At 53.7% G+C, this 15825-nt stretch overlaps 1 protein-coding gene across 2 annotated transcripts in view; it reads right to left on the minus strand.

Annotated features, from left to right (window-relative positions):
* Positions 1-15825, minus strand: part of FAM53B (family with sequence similarity 53 member B) — a 77994-nt gene that overhangs the window by 56335 nt on the left and 5834 nt on the right. For both annotated transcript variants that reach the window (XM_022568491.2, XM_089898319.1), the window contains exon 2: positions 13213-13267. In XM_022568491.2, the coding sequence (XP_022424199.1) occupies positions 13213-13267 (55 nt within the window). The remainder of the gene's footprint in view (positions 1-13212; positions 13268-15825) is intronic.

Here is a 15825-nt window from a genome sequence, read left to right on the forward strand (position 1 = left end):
AAGATGAGTCTATCAGAACTTCAGAGGGGCTGGAGGTGCTGCCAGGTTAGTGCATCTGAATTCCACCTTCAAAATACTTGCCGACAATAGAAACTGGGTATTTCACGGATTTACATCCCCTCCACCAAAATGTTCCACAACCAACATTAGCTGCCAATCACTGAGGACTCTCCTTGTGTTCACTCGCTCTCTGGCTGAAATCGAGGACAAAGTGGCTAAAATCTATAGAAGTCAGTCTCGGGCTGCAGAGACGTAAGGGTACAATTTCAACTTACACATTCGGGTCTCTCCATGAATGCATGGATAAACAAGCTAACCCTGCTAGGAAATTCGGACCTTTGCACTTGAACCCTTACTTTAGAGAAATATTCAAGAACTATTTGTTATTTTTCTACTATGGAAACAGGCACTGTGCGGAGAATTTTAGGAGAACAAACTTGACACAGTTCTTGTATTCAAGTTCACAATACAAAAGCAAAGTTAAGAAATACGCTGTCAAACATGCTACCATGTTTCTATGTTTTTCTAATCTACACATATTTACAAACTGTGCAAATGTGAATATGGAGAAAAGTATGACCGAGTCAGTCAGTAGAAGGAGAGAAGTAAAATCTGAAATGACCTTCAGTAGCTATTTCACACACTCTGATTCTCAGCACTGCAATCAGTTCCCGCACGCATCCACCGTGGGTGGTGTAACCCGGCACAGTGCCCTGCACGACTACCACGGCTGCCCAGATGGGGAGACCCAGGCTTGGGGGGGGGGGTTGAGTAAGTGGCCCCGAGCCACACACCTAACAAGTAACGAGATGCAAGCCCAGGCTGACCCAACCCAAAGCCCTTTGCTCTTTTCGCTACACTGCAGCACTGAGGGAACCACAAGGCAGTCTGACCTTGGCCCTGCCCTCAAGGAGTTTACTAGTCGTTCAGGATGAGCCATCACTCAGAAAATTGTGACGTCCTTGCTCCAGGCAGCAAGGACTGTAGGACCATCTTCTCTACCAGTGGCCACTTCTCAAAGGGCCCCGAGAGACACACCTGAGGGACTCACTCCATGCTGAGTGCCACAAGCAGCAACTACTGGACAGGTTCAAAGGGAAAGACCAGTGAGGCCCAAAGGGAGCTTCACGAGCCAAAGGAAAAGCCAAATCAGGGCTAAATGTGACGCTCCTTCCTCCAGGGCACCCTGTGCACCCATAAGACGCAGAGCCTGAGGCGCTGGGACCCTGGACAGGGGACATGGCAGGAATCGTCCAGAGGCTGTTCCCACAGGAGGGCCTTAGAAGCTAGAGAGACAGGAGAGAGATCTGCCAAGTTAGGCCAGCTGGGAACAAAGCAGGACTGACGTTAAACGTCCAGTTCATCTCATCCCTGAAATCTGCCCGGGCCCTGATACGCGGCAAGTCTCGATAAGTGTTCCTGTAACTTAATCATTACTAAAAACTGACAAATCATTACCAAAAATTATCTTTTTGCAAATAGCACTTACGTTGTTCAAAATAGGTCCTCACTACCTACCACTCCTCAAATATTCACCATTCTTTTTGGCCACACCGTGCAGTACGTGGGATCTTAGTTCCCCAACCAGGGATCAAACCCACGCCCCCTGCAGCGGAACCACAGAATCTTATGCACTGGACCACCAGGGAAGTCCCTCACCATTCTTTTAAAAGAGTTTCAATTTGACATTTGTCAGCAGTTGAAAGTTCAGTAAACTAATACTAGAGTCAAATTTTTTAAAATACAAACTAACCTTGACTGAGTCACGACCATCTCTGATTTAGAAGAAGAAAAGTTATCCTCAGAAACAAGTGAAGATTTATGTATGACGATGTTCTTCAAAATGATATGAGTGATGATGGCAAAATGGTAAACACACCTAAAACGTCCTACAGTAGGGGGCTGGTTAAATAAAGTACCGAGGAATACCATGGAGCATGAAAAAATCAGTTTCAAAGAATATTAGTGATGTGGAAAAATGTTAATGATGCAATACTAAGCATAAAGAAAGGATATAAAACTGTAGAGACAGCGTGGTTCCTATTTAGTGAAATACCTATGTTATATATATGGGAAGATAAAAAGGAAATAAACGAAAATGTTCACAGTTGATTGGCAGAGAGCTAGCTGATTTTTCTCATTTTTGTCTCCCTGGAGCTTCTACGTTTTCTATAAGGACAAATAACGTGGAGGACCAGGGCCTATGACCCCACCCTCCTCTGGGTTTGCTCCTTTGGTCTTTTAGGAAGTTCCCATCAAACAACGCTCGCCACCGACTCCCCTTTTGGGACAAGGCATTGAGATGCCACATGGGCCACAAATGTGGTCGATGAGGAAGGAACCAAGGACCCAACCGAGGGCAGTGAGGGCCCCAAGATGGCGCCATAGTGGCCCCAACTTAAGGAGCCTAGAGCCCACTGGAGACGGTCTCTGTCCCAGGCCTTGGGAAACCTGGGAAATTTAAAAGAGATTGGTCCTATCCTCAGAAGATACCACTTTCTGTTCCATTTTTCTTTCACTGCCCTGGAGTTTTCCCCATCTCTAGGGAGATCGTGAGACAAAGGGCAAGTGGGAGCCAGTTAAGCATGAACGTCCTGTCTCTCCAGTGGCTACCTTGTGATCTTGGTGCTTCCTGACTCGGGCCTCCCTACTCCAGTCCCATTTCCTTTCTGCCCCCAGAGAACTTTCTGAGGCCCACACACGTCGTGGGCCCCGTCCACTCGTGGTCTCCCCAGTAGGCCCTGTGCTTCCAGGCACGCCGGACTTCCTGTGACAGCAGAAGTCAGACAAGAGTCAGGGAGAGCCAAGATCATCCTTGAAAACCCCTGAAACAGCCCATAAAGCCCACTCCTCCTGCTTTTGGGTACAAAGCCCTGAAGAGCACATAAAACTGAAGTTTAATCAGTCTACTGCAGGAACGGGCACAGGCGACATCTCTGTGCAGAGGGCTGTGCGTTCGACTTGCTTTACGGTTTAACTATCAAATCCCCAGTGGGAACTGGGGTTGGATGGCTAACTCTCGCGTGCTCCTACCTGCCTACAGGAACTACCTGTCTCTGTTTTGAAGAGTAAGCCTCTATTGACCTTAATACATAGATGTCTTTGTTGTAGGGAGGAGTAAAAGAGTCAGCTCTCAACTCAATCCACCGGTTAAATGCGGGTACAGCACGACCGACCGCCATGGACCTGCAGCTTCCCCTCCCACGTGAGTTCTTCCACGTTTTCACACCTTTGCAGAGACCTGCACCGGTCTCTTACTTCCCATTGCAGAGGCAGCTCAAACATCACCTCCTCTGCAGATACGCCCTCTCATACAAGCCCTTGGGCACCTGCAGCTCTCTGCCTAGACTTTCAATCACGTGGCTCATGTTAACTGAACTTTAATGATCTGTTTACGGGTCTACGTCATCTATGGAGCTAGAAGTTCTGGAGCACAGTCCCAGCATGACTCTCCCGTGCCCAGTACACAGCTTGGCACACAGCAGACCTCAGCCGGTGGTGGGTGGAAGAAGGAGGGTATGACAAAGTGCAGATAAAAACTACAGAGCAGATTATGGTGTTCACTTGGTCTCGCTTATCCTCTGTCCCTGGCACAGGTAACCGTTCCTTGGCCAGGCAGGTCCAACCTGGGCTATGCCTTGAACTCCCCACCCCACCGCGGCCAGGGATGGTTGTGTATGAACTAGCCAGGGCCCTGGCTGGCACCGCAATAGCTAAGATACTTTGAAAACACGAAGCCCTGCCCGATACCGAGCACTGCTACTGTGTGTCAACACCAGCCAGGTGGCCACTTGTTCTGTCTGCGGAGCAGATAATATTTTAATTGTTTCTATCTTTATCGCTTCAAGAAGTACAATATAAGAAAAGTAAAAACAATCGAGGCTATGTTTAGCCCTTGTGTTTTCCCCCTTCGCTCGGGGAACAGAAGGCGATTTGTTGGGTCAGGTCACCAGACAAAAGAAACAGGAATAGAAGCTAATTTTTCATGGCAAACCGCCCTGAGCGTTAGGCCCAACGTCATGGTGTACAAAAGGCCTCGGTTCGGCTCCAAGGAGAGGATACCGGACACCCCCGCCCCTCCATTCAATACCACTTCTGCATAAACAACTATAACTCTTCCAGAGGTGACAATGGCCGTGGACGTGGGGATTCCACTGAGCAGGGCTCACTTGGTGTGGTGGGAAGGGTGTGGACTTGGGTTCGAGCCTCAGCTCTGCAAGTGACTTAATTAATCTCTCAGAGCCTCAGTTTCTTCACCTATAAAACGAGGGGACTGGTGATAACCACCCTGCAGAGCTATTCTGAGAGCTGAACAGTTGCCTCGCACAGGGCCTGCGAGGACGGAACAGGCTCTCGAGACGGCAGCCGTGATTGTGACCACACCGCAGAAGGCTCGGGCAGTGGAGCCTCGGCCCTTCTGCAACCGGGGACCCATCTCTGTGGGGTCTGGTTGGAACGGGAACCTGGACGCTCTGCACGAGGATGTCTCAAAGTGTGGTTGCAGGGGCATCCTCTGGGCTGTTAAAATGCAGATTCCCAGGCCCAGATTCTGATACACAGAAGCTCTAGGGGTAGAAGCCTGCATTTTAATAAACTCCCCAGGTTATTTTAACACGAAGTTGTTGAGAACCGCTGCTCCGGACTGCAGGCTACACAGGGGCCTGGGTTCTCAAACACCTCTGCGGCAGCCCAGTCAGACCATCCAGACACACCAGGAAGCTTCTGCAGGGCTGACCATCCCAGTCTCCAAAAATCTGCATTTAGAACGTCACTGAACACTGGTGTTCTGGTGTTTGTTTTGCTTGGGGCCAACAACAGAAGGTAGAATTACGGAGAAGGGTGACTCTGCCCTTCAAGTTCCTCAAGGTCCCTTTTCACAGGAGGGGGTGGGGACCCCGAGCTGCACGGCATGTTCTGGATGGAGGGCCAGTGGGAAAGGCCCGAGAGGCCCACCATTCACGTGAAGGGGATAGCGTGAGCCCCCCTCCCGCCGAGACACACCGTGGCCTAGAGCTTCTCAGGGAGGTTCCCGGCACCACGCCTCCAGCAGATGGGGCACAGCCCCGGGACACAGGCACCGGCCACTCAGGCTCTCGGCGAGACCCCTGCCTTCAGCCCTCGGGGGCAGCTCCAGTTCCTTCACTTCCCTGCTGAGCTTGCCCTCACAAGGCTGAGGTCGCACACAGGAGCGGCGTAAGCGCACACGGCGCTCCTCCTACGGATGTGGGGCAAACTACGCAAAACACACGAGCCACGTAAGCATCTAGCTCTCTCACAGATGGCCTGACTAGGTGGCCTCCACGGTGTCTGTCCAAGCTGAGGCGCCACGACCGAGCCGGACACTCCCCGAGGCACAGAGCCGACGGGCACACACGTGGGGACAGGATCTCAGATCCCCCAGCCGCATCACAGGCTTTGGTCCTGAAACCACCCCGTGACTAAGGAGAGCAGAAGGCTGCTGCGTGCACAGATCCAGAGCTCAAAGAAAGAAAACACCCGGCCGGAGGAACACAAATAGCATCTGACCTCAGATGTTCTTGTTTCCATTTCTGCCCTTAAACTTGAAGGGAGATTCCCAGGGGCCCAGGTTCTGAGTGGACTACAAGCCTTCTTGCGTTCAAAAGACAGAAGAGATTTACAGCCTTGGATATCTTTATCCTGTGTTTAGAGGCTACCTTATGGTGACATAACCACAGCAGAATGTGGTTTCTAGAAAAGGTTAAACATCTGAAGCACAGATCCGAGGTACAGAAGGTTCTTGCTGCCGCCCAGGCTGGGGCAGCAGGCCTCAGTCAGATCAAGGTCGGCTGACTCATTCCAGGATTTCACACCTGTCTATTGTGCTGACATCAGTCTCCTGCCCTGCCCTGCCCTGCCCTGTGGGTTGGGCTGTGCTAACTTGGTCTCAGGGCTGCAAGGACTCTATGCTTGATTTGGGGGTAGAAGTTCACCAACCCTTTCAAGGGGAAACTCAAGAGAATTGAGGTGTCTCTCTGAAACCAGCTTTATTAAACCGGTCTTATGAAAAGAACACAGGTGGAAAGACATAAAGGGCAATGACATGAGCTATCTGTCAATGGCGGCATCTACTTTTAAATGAACTTTTAGAGGCCCCGGCCCACGGGTGCGCCTCTTTCCCTGTATCACCAGAATGAAGACTCAATTCAGAGCTGTGTCAGAAAGAAAAGGTTCCTGGGCTCTGCCCACCTAAGCTTCAGCCTCTGGTTGTGCCCCCTCACCTGCAATAAATCATAAAATGTCAGCGGCGTTTTGGGCTCAGGGACAACAACAACACAGGATGCCAAGCTCCTCAGCCAAGGCCTGAGGACAAGGGACAAGGATGGCTGGAGATAACTAACGCTCCACTGGTCCCACCAAGTGGCAGGCTGGCTCAAGGGGCGCTGGGAGATGCCCGAGAGGCTGGTGGGTTCGGAGTGGTTACCGGGGGCCCTGCCGGGTTGGGGTGGCGCATGGCAGCTGCCACTGCTTCTGGGAAGTCTTTGCTCTCACAAAAAGAGGCCCAGTGGGATCCCCAGACAGTACAGAGGTGTAAATAAAACCCCCCAGACTGGCCACTGGGAGCCACTGGGCCTCAGCCTCCCAATCTGTAGGAGGAAGTGCGGACGAGGGCCCTGTGACGGCCCCTTTCAGCTCTGAATGGACCTCCTGCTCCATCCCCGACCTCTAGAAATATGCTGGGAAAAGCTAATGGCAACAAAAACTCTGAAGAGACAGAAAGGCTGGTTTCATCCCTCTCCGTCAGATTCCCACCCCGGCTGTGGGTATGCACAGAGCATGGGATGTGCAGCAAAGCTGGGCGCCGCTATACAGACAGAAAACTGACAGCTGGCAGAAATTTTCAGGAAACTGTCGATAAATTCACATTCACTGTTAATTAACTGACTCCCCACTGGGATCCTTGCTGAAGTTGGGAAAAAGCGTGAGCGCATATCCCAAGCACAATACTCATCCTGTGGGGTGCCGCAGCACTCCCCGTGTGACTGGTGGGGAAACTGAACTTCAAGACAGCATCACGTCTCACCTATGGACACACAGCCAGCAAACAGCGGCCGTGCTCTTGCAGTTGGGCCAGGCTGCCTCCTAACGACCATTTCTGCACGTGGAAGGCAACCTGGCGATGCACCACACTGCGGGTGCCCAAGGCCGGTCCGGCAGCTGCCAGCCCCTGCCCTCTGGGGCCCCTCTCCAGCCCATGTCAGACCAGCACGGGTGAGAAGGCAGCCTGGGAGGCTCCCTTTTCACTGTAAACAGCCATCATGTGCCAACTACACTTTGCACCTACTTCCATTCTGTACATTATTCCAGAAACACTGTCTGAAACCAATAAATGGTGCAAGGGAAAACTGAAAGCACTCTGTATGGACAAACCTTACACTATTTTAGAGATGGAAAGATCACACCCAGGACCACAATAATTAAAAATAGTCACTAAATGTAAGTTTTTAAAAATCATGCATAGGGGCTTCCCCGGTGGCGCAGTGGTTAAGAAACCACCTGCCAATGCAGGGGACACAGGTTCAAGCCCTGGTCCGGGAAGATCCCACATGCCGCGGAGCAACTAAGCCCGTGCGCCACAACTACTGAGCCTGCGCTCTAGAGCCCGCACGCAGCAATGAAGACCTAACGCGGCCAAAAAAAAATCATGCATATGCACTTTTGTATATGGATATACTAGCCTATTTTGGTTAATAATCAGTTTCTTATAGGAGACCCTGGTCCAGTGATGATAGGCAGCATGGCCATCTCTGAGAGACGGAAAAAGCCACAGAGACCAGAAATTCTGGCTTTGTTATCACTGTTGTTCATTTTGTTTCAGTCATGTGTGTGTTTGTTCTCGGAAACCTGAAATGCTCAGCCTCTGAATGCTGGCTTTTTCCTGCACGGTGCAATCACATCCCACTTTCAGTGACAAACAGTGGTGGAGTGAAAAGACCAAAAGCTACCAAATCTCGAAGGGATATCTTTTCAACCTGCACAGCTCAACACAGCCAAATGATTTACCCTGTAGAAATTAGTACAGAGGGTGCCCCAGGGAGAAACCCTTTTATGCACAGAGCAGACTTTAACAGCCACGTAATTAAACAAAGAAAATAAGGGCTTATAATTAAAATGCTGCAAACGTGAACCGTAGTGGCACAAGCGGGGCTGCTATGATATTTTTACAATTCCTTTTTATACATCATGTATGATCCTTCTGCTCAAGTTTCCTCTATGTTCTTTGCCTGTGAAGTAATTTACATTAATAAATAATTTATTACCATAACTCCTAAAGTAATTACGGGTTTCCGCCCAATTTTCTTTTTTTTTTTTTTAGCATCTGAATTGTTTTGTTTTCTGTCCACTGACTTGTATTTACACAACTTTTCCCAGTGGCCTTTCGGATAATTGGTGTCTCATGCACTTTCTCACGTTATTTGATTTCCGGTCTTCTCCTGGCCTGAGCGAGGAGGAAAATGGAATGTGTAGTGTCCAGTGTCCCTGCAACACGGAACTCATTCAAGGGGTGCAATTAGCCAAGGCGAGGGTGGTGAGTGGAGACCCCTCTCACCTCCCCCCCGGCCACTTGCCCTGTTTCACCAAAAGAGATTCAACTAGTACACGGGTGACCCTGGGTTAGCGTGAAGAAGCATCTCCCACGGCAAACGCTGGAGGAGCCGGAGGGAGGGAGCCGCGCGCTGAGGCTGCCCGGACAGCCCCCGCCTTCCCCAGCACTGAAAGGTTCTCTCGGGAGCAGCCAGGGCCCTGTCCACACCCACTAGAAATCACGGCCAGGAATGGGGGCTGGCTCGCCGCTCAGGCCAGCTAACCAGTGGGCGGGCCACACCCACGAAACTGCCACCTGACCAAGGTTTCCTGTGTCAAGAACGCAATAACCGGGCAGACATGGCTCTTCCCCAGAGAAGCTGGTTGCAGAGGAAATTCCAGTTCAGCACAGGTGTGCTGAGGATGGTCTGGGAGGCGAGAAAAGAAACCAAGAGGCACAGCACCGTCTCTGCTAGAAGGGGCCCTGAGGTAACCAGGCTAGGCGGGCAGCCTGATGATGGGCACCCAGCCCCGGCCTGCCGGTGGCCTGGCTCCACTCTGCCCTGCTTCTCTCATCCACACGTCACACTGCCTCTGTCCCCCCACAGCCCCACTTTGGAAAAGAACAAAACCACTTCTTTGTATGAAGTCCCCAAACTTGGGGCAAGGGGCGGGGGCGGGGCGGACAAAGTTGGGGAGGGGCCTGTAATCCAGCTCACAGTAACTGAGCATGAAGTACTTCAAAACAAAACATTGCTGTGAGGGCCGATTATATTAGTAAAGCATTTTATCTCAGTGGGTGCAGAGGAGGCTGAGCTACTTGCAAGGGTGGTTTTTTAAGAGGAAGCAAACAGGCACTCCCTACCCGAATACACTTGCCTGGTTTTTCTTAAGAACATTTATGAAACTCTAAGTCATCCTGGTGTCCAGCTAGGACCCTCGCATGGGGGCTTAGGAGGGAAATGCCCCGAGTCACAGGGCCAAGCTGTCCCCAGCTCTTACAGGAGAATTCCACTGATCAGGGCCAGAACGTGAGTCCTTTTTCTTCAGGAGACAGGCAGGGGGGTTTGGTGATTATAATACTATGATTTTTTTTTTTTTTTGGCTGCATTGGGTCTTCATTGCTGTTCACAGGCTTTCTCTAGTTACAGCAAGCAGGGGCTACTCTCCTCTGTGGTACGCGGGCTTCTCATTGCAGTGGCTTCTCTTGTTGCAGAGCATGGGCTCTAGGCGCGTGGACTCAGTAGCTGTGGTTCACGGGCACAGTAGTTGCCACACGTGGGCCCTTGAGTGCACAGGCTTTGGCAGTTGTGGTGCGTGGGCTCAGCAGTTGTGGCGCGCAGGCTCAGTAGTTGTGGCATATGGGCTCAGTAGTTGTGGCTCGCAGGCTCTAGAGTGCAGGCTCAGTAGTTGTGGGGCACGGGCTCAGTTGCTCCGTGGCATGTGGGATCTTCCCCGACCAGGGCTCGAACCCATGTCCCCTGCATTGGCCGGCGGATTCTTAACTACTGCGCCACCAGGGAAGTCCCAGTGCTATGATGTGTTATCTTTGCTGAGCATTGACCATCCCAGGAAGGGCCCAAAACCCTCTGGAAAAGTCTGGCTCGACCCACTGGGTGTCCTCTTCCCTGCTACGGAAAAGCAGGCACAGCTAGGATGAAGTCTCACTGCTACTCAGGTCACAGGGCGAGGCCACACCTCGAGTCCCAGGTTCACTGGGCTGGAGCAGCCACCGGAGCCTCCACGAGCACACAGCCTGGAAGGCCTTGGACCGCTGACTTTCCCGCCTCAGCAAGTGCAGGAAAGGGATGGAGGTGGGAGGGGCTGAGCCGGCACCTCCTGGGTGCCACTGTCTCTTTAAATCCCACAAACACCTGCCACGTACCCAACGAGGAAAGTGAGGCTCAGGCAGACGCGCTACCCGCCTACAGTGCCGAGGGCCCGCTTCAGGCGCGAATCGTGGAAGTCGGCCTAATCCATGGGAATCCACTGCTCCCTGGCCTTCCTCCTCCGCCAGATAGAAACCCCCTTGAGGGCAGGGGCTGATTCGCTCTATCCCCGCCCCAAGCGCCTGACACAGAGTAGGTATTCAATAAATACCTACCAGAACAAGCCACTGAAACGAACTGTGGTGAACTTTTCTAAAAGCCCTGGTAGTGCGTGCTGTCAGGTGGGTCGGGGTCTCCCGAACCAAGAAGGGGCTGAGAACAGAAAGATGAGCATGTGGGAGAGAGAGAAACCGAGGAGAGGGTGGGGATAACTGCGCAGACCCCACAGAGTGGCTGCCCCACTGCCCCTCCACTGCCTGGCAGTGCCCTAGTGCCAGCCAGCAGAGCAGGAGGGGGACAGACCCCACGGAAGGGAAGAGCCCGAGGGCGAGGGGAGCACTGCAAAGCCCTTCCTGAAGAGCCACCCGGCAGCAAGAGCCCGGAGGAGCAGCGGCGCAGGCCATCCTGGAAACCCCGGTCAGAGACGGGCCCCCCCCCCGCCCCGCCCGCCAGCGAAAAGCAGGCCTCTGGGCTCTGCGGGCTCAGACCAGCTCTGCTGGGAATCTGGGAAAAGGCCTCTCCCCACACGCCTCTGCCTTGGTCCCTGGGCCTGAGCATCTTCCCCCGCAAGGGCGACTCTCACTCACACCCCCTCCCCAAGGAGACCAAGGCGGTCCCTTTGGGCATGGAGGCCCCCTGCAGGAACAGGATTCTCACTTTAGGCCTCAGCCTTCTCCACCTATTGTGTATGGAGCTCACGCTGTGCCAACCTCCTTACAAACGTCTCAGAGTGCTCGAGGCGCACCCACGAGGCAAGTGCTGTCCTAACAGCCATTTTACAGATGAGGAAACTGAGGCTTAGAAAAGGTAAATAGTTCAGAGTGACTATGTGAGTGCCAACACCACCATCACGAACCCACAGGAGCTCCAACTTATTCTGACGCACTTGGAGCAAAGGCCAAGGAAGCCCGACGCACAACACGGCCTTGAAATAAAGACCAACATCTCCACAGTCCAGGTCACTAGTCTGGCCCAATTCAGAGCTGACGTCCTGGCTGGGCTGAGGGGTTGGCGTGCCCAGGAGCCCCTCTCTCCTTCCTGGACACGACAGAGGAAGGCAGCCCAGCCACAGCTCAACTGTGAGTCTGACCAGGAAGCAGGCAATGAGGCAGGCTTCTGGACCACGTGGATGGGTCGCTGAGGGTTTGTCGAAAGCCGTTAACCACCACCGAGGTGTTCAGTCAAGCCCCATGTGGGGACAGGCCTCAGAAGTGTGTCACACGGGTAAACCAAGGCCAGGTGAGCTCCCTGTTTCCACTTCCTCTGGGCGGCAGCACCAAGTGGGCGGCCCAGGGCTCTCCCACAGAGCTGTGGCTCGTGAGTGAGAAGAAAACAATCCTCACCCACTCCGGGTCCAACTCTACCCACCTCATGAGGCCTCAGTTTCCCCAGATGTGAGTGGGCGCCCCTGCCCGCCCCCCGAAGCAGCTGCAGAGTCCAGGAGGTCCTGCATGTGAGGCGCGTGGCACAGCACCATGCTCACTGTGACACCCCCAGCACCGCCCCCATCACCCACCTATGGGAACTGAGTCTAAAGAAGAAACCGCCGTGCCCAGAGGCAAAGGGCCGAGACAAAAGGCAACGGAGACTTTACACAGTCCTGCGGAGACAAACTTGAAACCCCAAAGAGAGGACCCATCGTGGAAGCCTGGTTTACAGAAACTCATCTGGCGAGGTGTCTCCGCAGGGGGCAGGAGCCCAGGGGAGAGCGCGCAAGGAGAGACTGCCCGATCAACCGGAGCAGAGAGAAATCAATACAGTCAATACAGTCCTCTTTTTGGCCCCCTTATACAAACGGTAATTAACACTCGCGTGGGAACAGGGTACCGAGGCAACCTTTCTGGAAAGCATGTCAGAAATATGAAGCAAGAGCCTTAAAAATGAAAATGTTCCCGCTCTCCAGCCACTCTGCTCCATACCTGGGAACGATCCTAAGGAACAATCCAAACGGCAGAGCGAGATTCAGACACTGAGCCACTGTTAAACAGAAAACAGAACGGTCCTTCTACCCAACTACCAAGAAACAGTTACATCGTTAAATACATTTTGAATCATCCATACAATGCAGTACCATAGCCTCATTAAAATGCATGGAATGGGCAATTGTAGCGCTGCGGGGAGACGGTGGTAATTATTACTAAGCGAAAAAAGCGGAAAAAACATTTTGTAAATAATTTTGTACAATCGTATGTTCGTCATGGACTTGGCTATGTAAAAAATGCAATGGACATAAACTACACCAAAATATTAACAGTAGTTGTAACTGTGTATTGGGGCTGTGAGAGATTTTTATTTTATACGTTACACTATGGTGCATTTTCTGAATTAAAATAAAATGAACATGATTACTTTAATAATCAGACAAACTCTCAGTATCACTGTTGGAGATTAGATTCGTAAACCACACACCAGCGCCCGGCCCCTCAGTCAGCCGCAGCAGCCCCTGCACCACTCGAGCACAGCTGAGACCGGAACAGTTCAAACACACAGAAGAGAGTCCCCACGGCTGCTCCTTGTGCCTGTGTCCCGCAAGTGCTTTTAGCGTCTCACCTGGAGCACTCAGGCCCTGGTGGAAGGGCTAGAGAAGGACTGACCGTTCACAGCCACCTTGGTTACTCACCCATAATTCCACAAGAGAAAAGTGTCGGTCCTTGACTCATCTTCTTTGGCGTGTGCTGAAAACAACCAGAAAAGCTATCACTCTTCAAGTCATAAGAAGCACGTTTGCACATGACCCTGCACTGATCCCTCGCTAAAGGCACAATCAAAGGGGTAACGTCAGATTAGGGAAAGGAGAAAAAAAAGCATTAAAAGAGACATCTGCCCGTAATTAGGTCTGGGCTCTCTGTCCGGAGCCTTCGGTGAGTTATGGAGTCCATCAAGTTAATGGGCTTTAAAAACACACAAGAGAGACCCGTGACTTCTGACACTAGGGATTTTTCCATGTGAGTGATAGGGAGGAGGGTGCAGAAGGAGCTGTGATGTGAACGGTTCACCCAGCTGAGCTGGAGACGGGCCTCCCCACAACCCAGGCTAGGAGGACAGGGGACCTCTTCCTGTCCATGGTTGACAGGAAGAACCTTGAGTGAAGGGCCACCTCCAGAGCCCTCCCTTCAAGACACAAGGAGGACACCTCTTCCGTCTCTGTGAAGAAGCAACGGGTAAAGCTCAGGAGTGTGGCCCTGGCTCTGCAGGCTGCTGGGCAGCCAGGAGGCCCCCCGAGGCATCCTGACGAACTGAAACAGAAACTCAAAGGTTATGTTTGGCCTCAACACGCAGCTACGGCTTTGGACTCCTCGGCACCGCATTTCCACAGCGGTGTCCCTGTCTACCGTGAACACTGCACATCTGCTCTCTAGCCCCACACCTAGCCTCAGCCGAACACTATGATCACTGGCTGAAAAGCCACTGAGGCCTAGAAGAACCCCAAGCCCAGGCACTTGCCCCACGGCTACACAGTAACCCGAGCGTGGACCATTCCAGGGGTTCCTTGTGCTGGCCGAGGCCCAGGTCAGGAGGCCTGTTCTGACCTCTGATGAGCAGGACACCATCTATGCCCGTCGGGGCCCCGGGAAGAAGGGTCTCACTCATTCCTGCCTTCCTTCCTTCCTCCCTCCACTCATTCAGCAAATATGTACCGGTAATTCGTTACGTGCAGGCTGTGCTGGGGTTGAGCGTGCGATGGTTAAAGAAGCTCTCAGCTCCAGAGGGGTCAGCGGTCACAGAGGGCTCTAGCCTCTGAGAGGAGCCCCAAGTGACAGGGACGCGCAAGGCTACCAGTCCAAGAAGTGGGCAGAGAGCCAGGCCCTGGCTCTTTCAGGCCTGGAAGGAGGACAGGGTGCTGACCAGGAACACCCGGCCCACCCAGATAAGAGGGTAGCCAGTGTCTGGCAGCAGCTGCCCCACCCCTGTCCTCAGCTGCCCGAGTCAGGGACCTTTGCCCTCGGTCAGCAATGTGCTCATCCATCAGGTTATCAAGGGTCCGTCCTGACCAGTCTGGAACACGGAGGTGAAAGACGCCCACCTCAGCCCTAAGGAAGCTCACACGTCACAGATGCCACAGTCACACAAACCCCTGAGCTACAGAGAGTGGGACTGGAGGGAGATGGGCCAGGCCGTGGGTGCTGGGGTGCTGGAGGTCAGGGCTGGCTTCCGGGGGGGCAAACAGAGCTGCTTCTAAAGGACCAGAAGGAACTTAACGGGCCGGGGGGTAAGGTGGGCAGGGCCGCCCTCCTCCAGTCCCCCATCCTGGGTTTAAAACAATCCTTATGTGTTCAGGATAGGTCCCCCTCCTGGAGTCCACCCGGGGAAATATCTGGAAAACGTTACAGACGGCTGCCTCTGCCTCCCTCCCAGCTCACACCAAAGTCACTGAAGGGACAGCAGGTGACAGACACTCAGAGCCCTGCCTCTGGGCAGCGCCACCTGCAGAAGCCAGACAGGCCCCACGGCCCAAAGAAGGTTCGGAGAGAGAGAAGCTGGGCCTGGCTGGTGCCACAGGCTCGGCTGTTCGAGGGAAGCGGCCCCGACGCTGCAGGAGCCCCAGCACAAAGCAGACACCCCCCGGGAAGCACAGACCCCACCCCTCCCCACCCCACCGCCACGCCTGGTGGCGAGGGCAGCCACCCAGGCTGGGAGCCCACAGACGCCCAAACCAGGACCGGGCCAGGGCAAGCAGGAGGGCGCGAGGCACAGGGGCCGCGTGTCGCTGCACTGGGGCCACCGAGGAAGGCCTGGGTTTACAGACACGGCGGGAAGCAAACTGACTGCTGATGGTCAGGGGGGCACTGCTCACCAGCCCCTCCTCCCCCCCAAGCCGCCGTGCTCCAGACAGAGGGGCAGCTGGGAGCCCTCCCAGGAATGGGGGCCGGTGAGTGGGCGCCAGAGATGCTGGGAGGGTCTGTGCCCAGGGACAGGAGCCACCGGGCCAGCACGCAGGGCTCCCCCGCCCTCACTCACTCACTCATTCATTCACTTAGCGAGGACCTGTCCGTGTTTGCCGCAGACGCGCTCGCCAGGCTGGAGAACACACGCTCGGAACGACCGCTTCTCACGCCCCACGCCGCCCGGCTCGAGCCTCCGCCGAGGGACCAAACGAACCCCCGACCTGGTCCCCACCCTGCGCCCCGGCCCGTCCTCCATCCTCCATCCTCCACACAGACCCACGGGGACCAGGCCACGTGGCTGCTCTGCTCACAACCCTCCAACCACTCCCCACGGCAACCGGGAAGAA

The sequence above is a fragment of the Delphinapterus leucas genome, chromosome 16 (assembly GCF_059928025.1).
Source record: "Delphinapterus leucas isolate spDelLeu-1000000601 "Yukka" chromosome 16, BTC_Dleu_Yukka2, whole genome shotgun sequence".
NCBI classification, from domain to species: domain Eukaryota; kingdom Metazoa; phylum Chordata; class Mammalia; order Artiodactyla; family Monodontidae; genus Delphinapterus; species Delphinapterus leucas.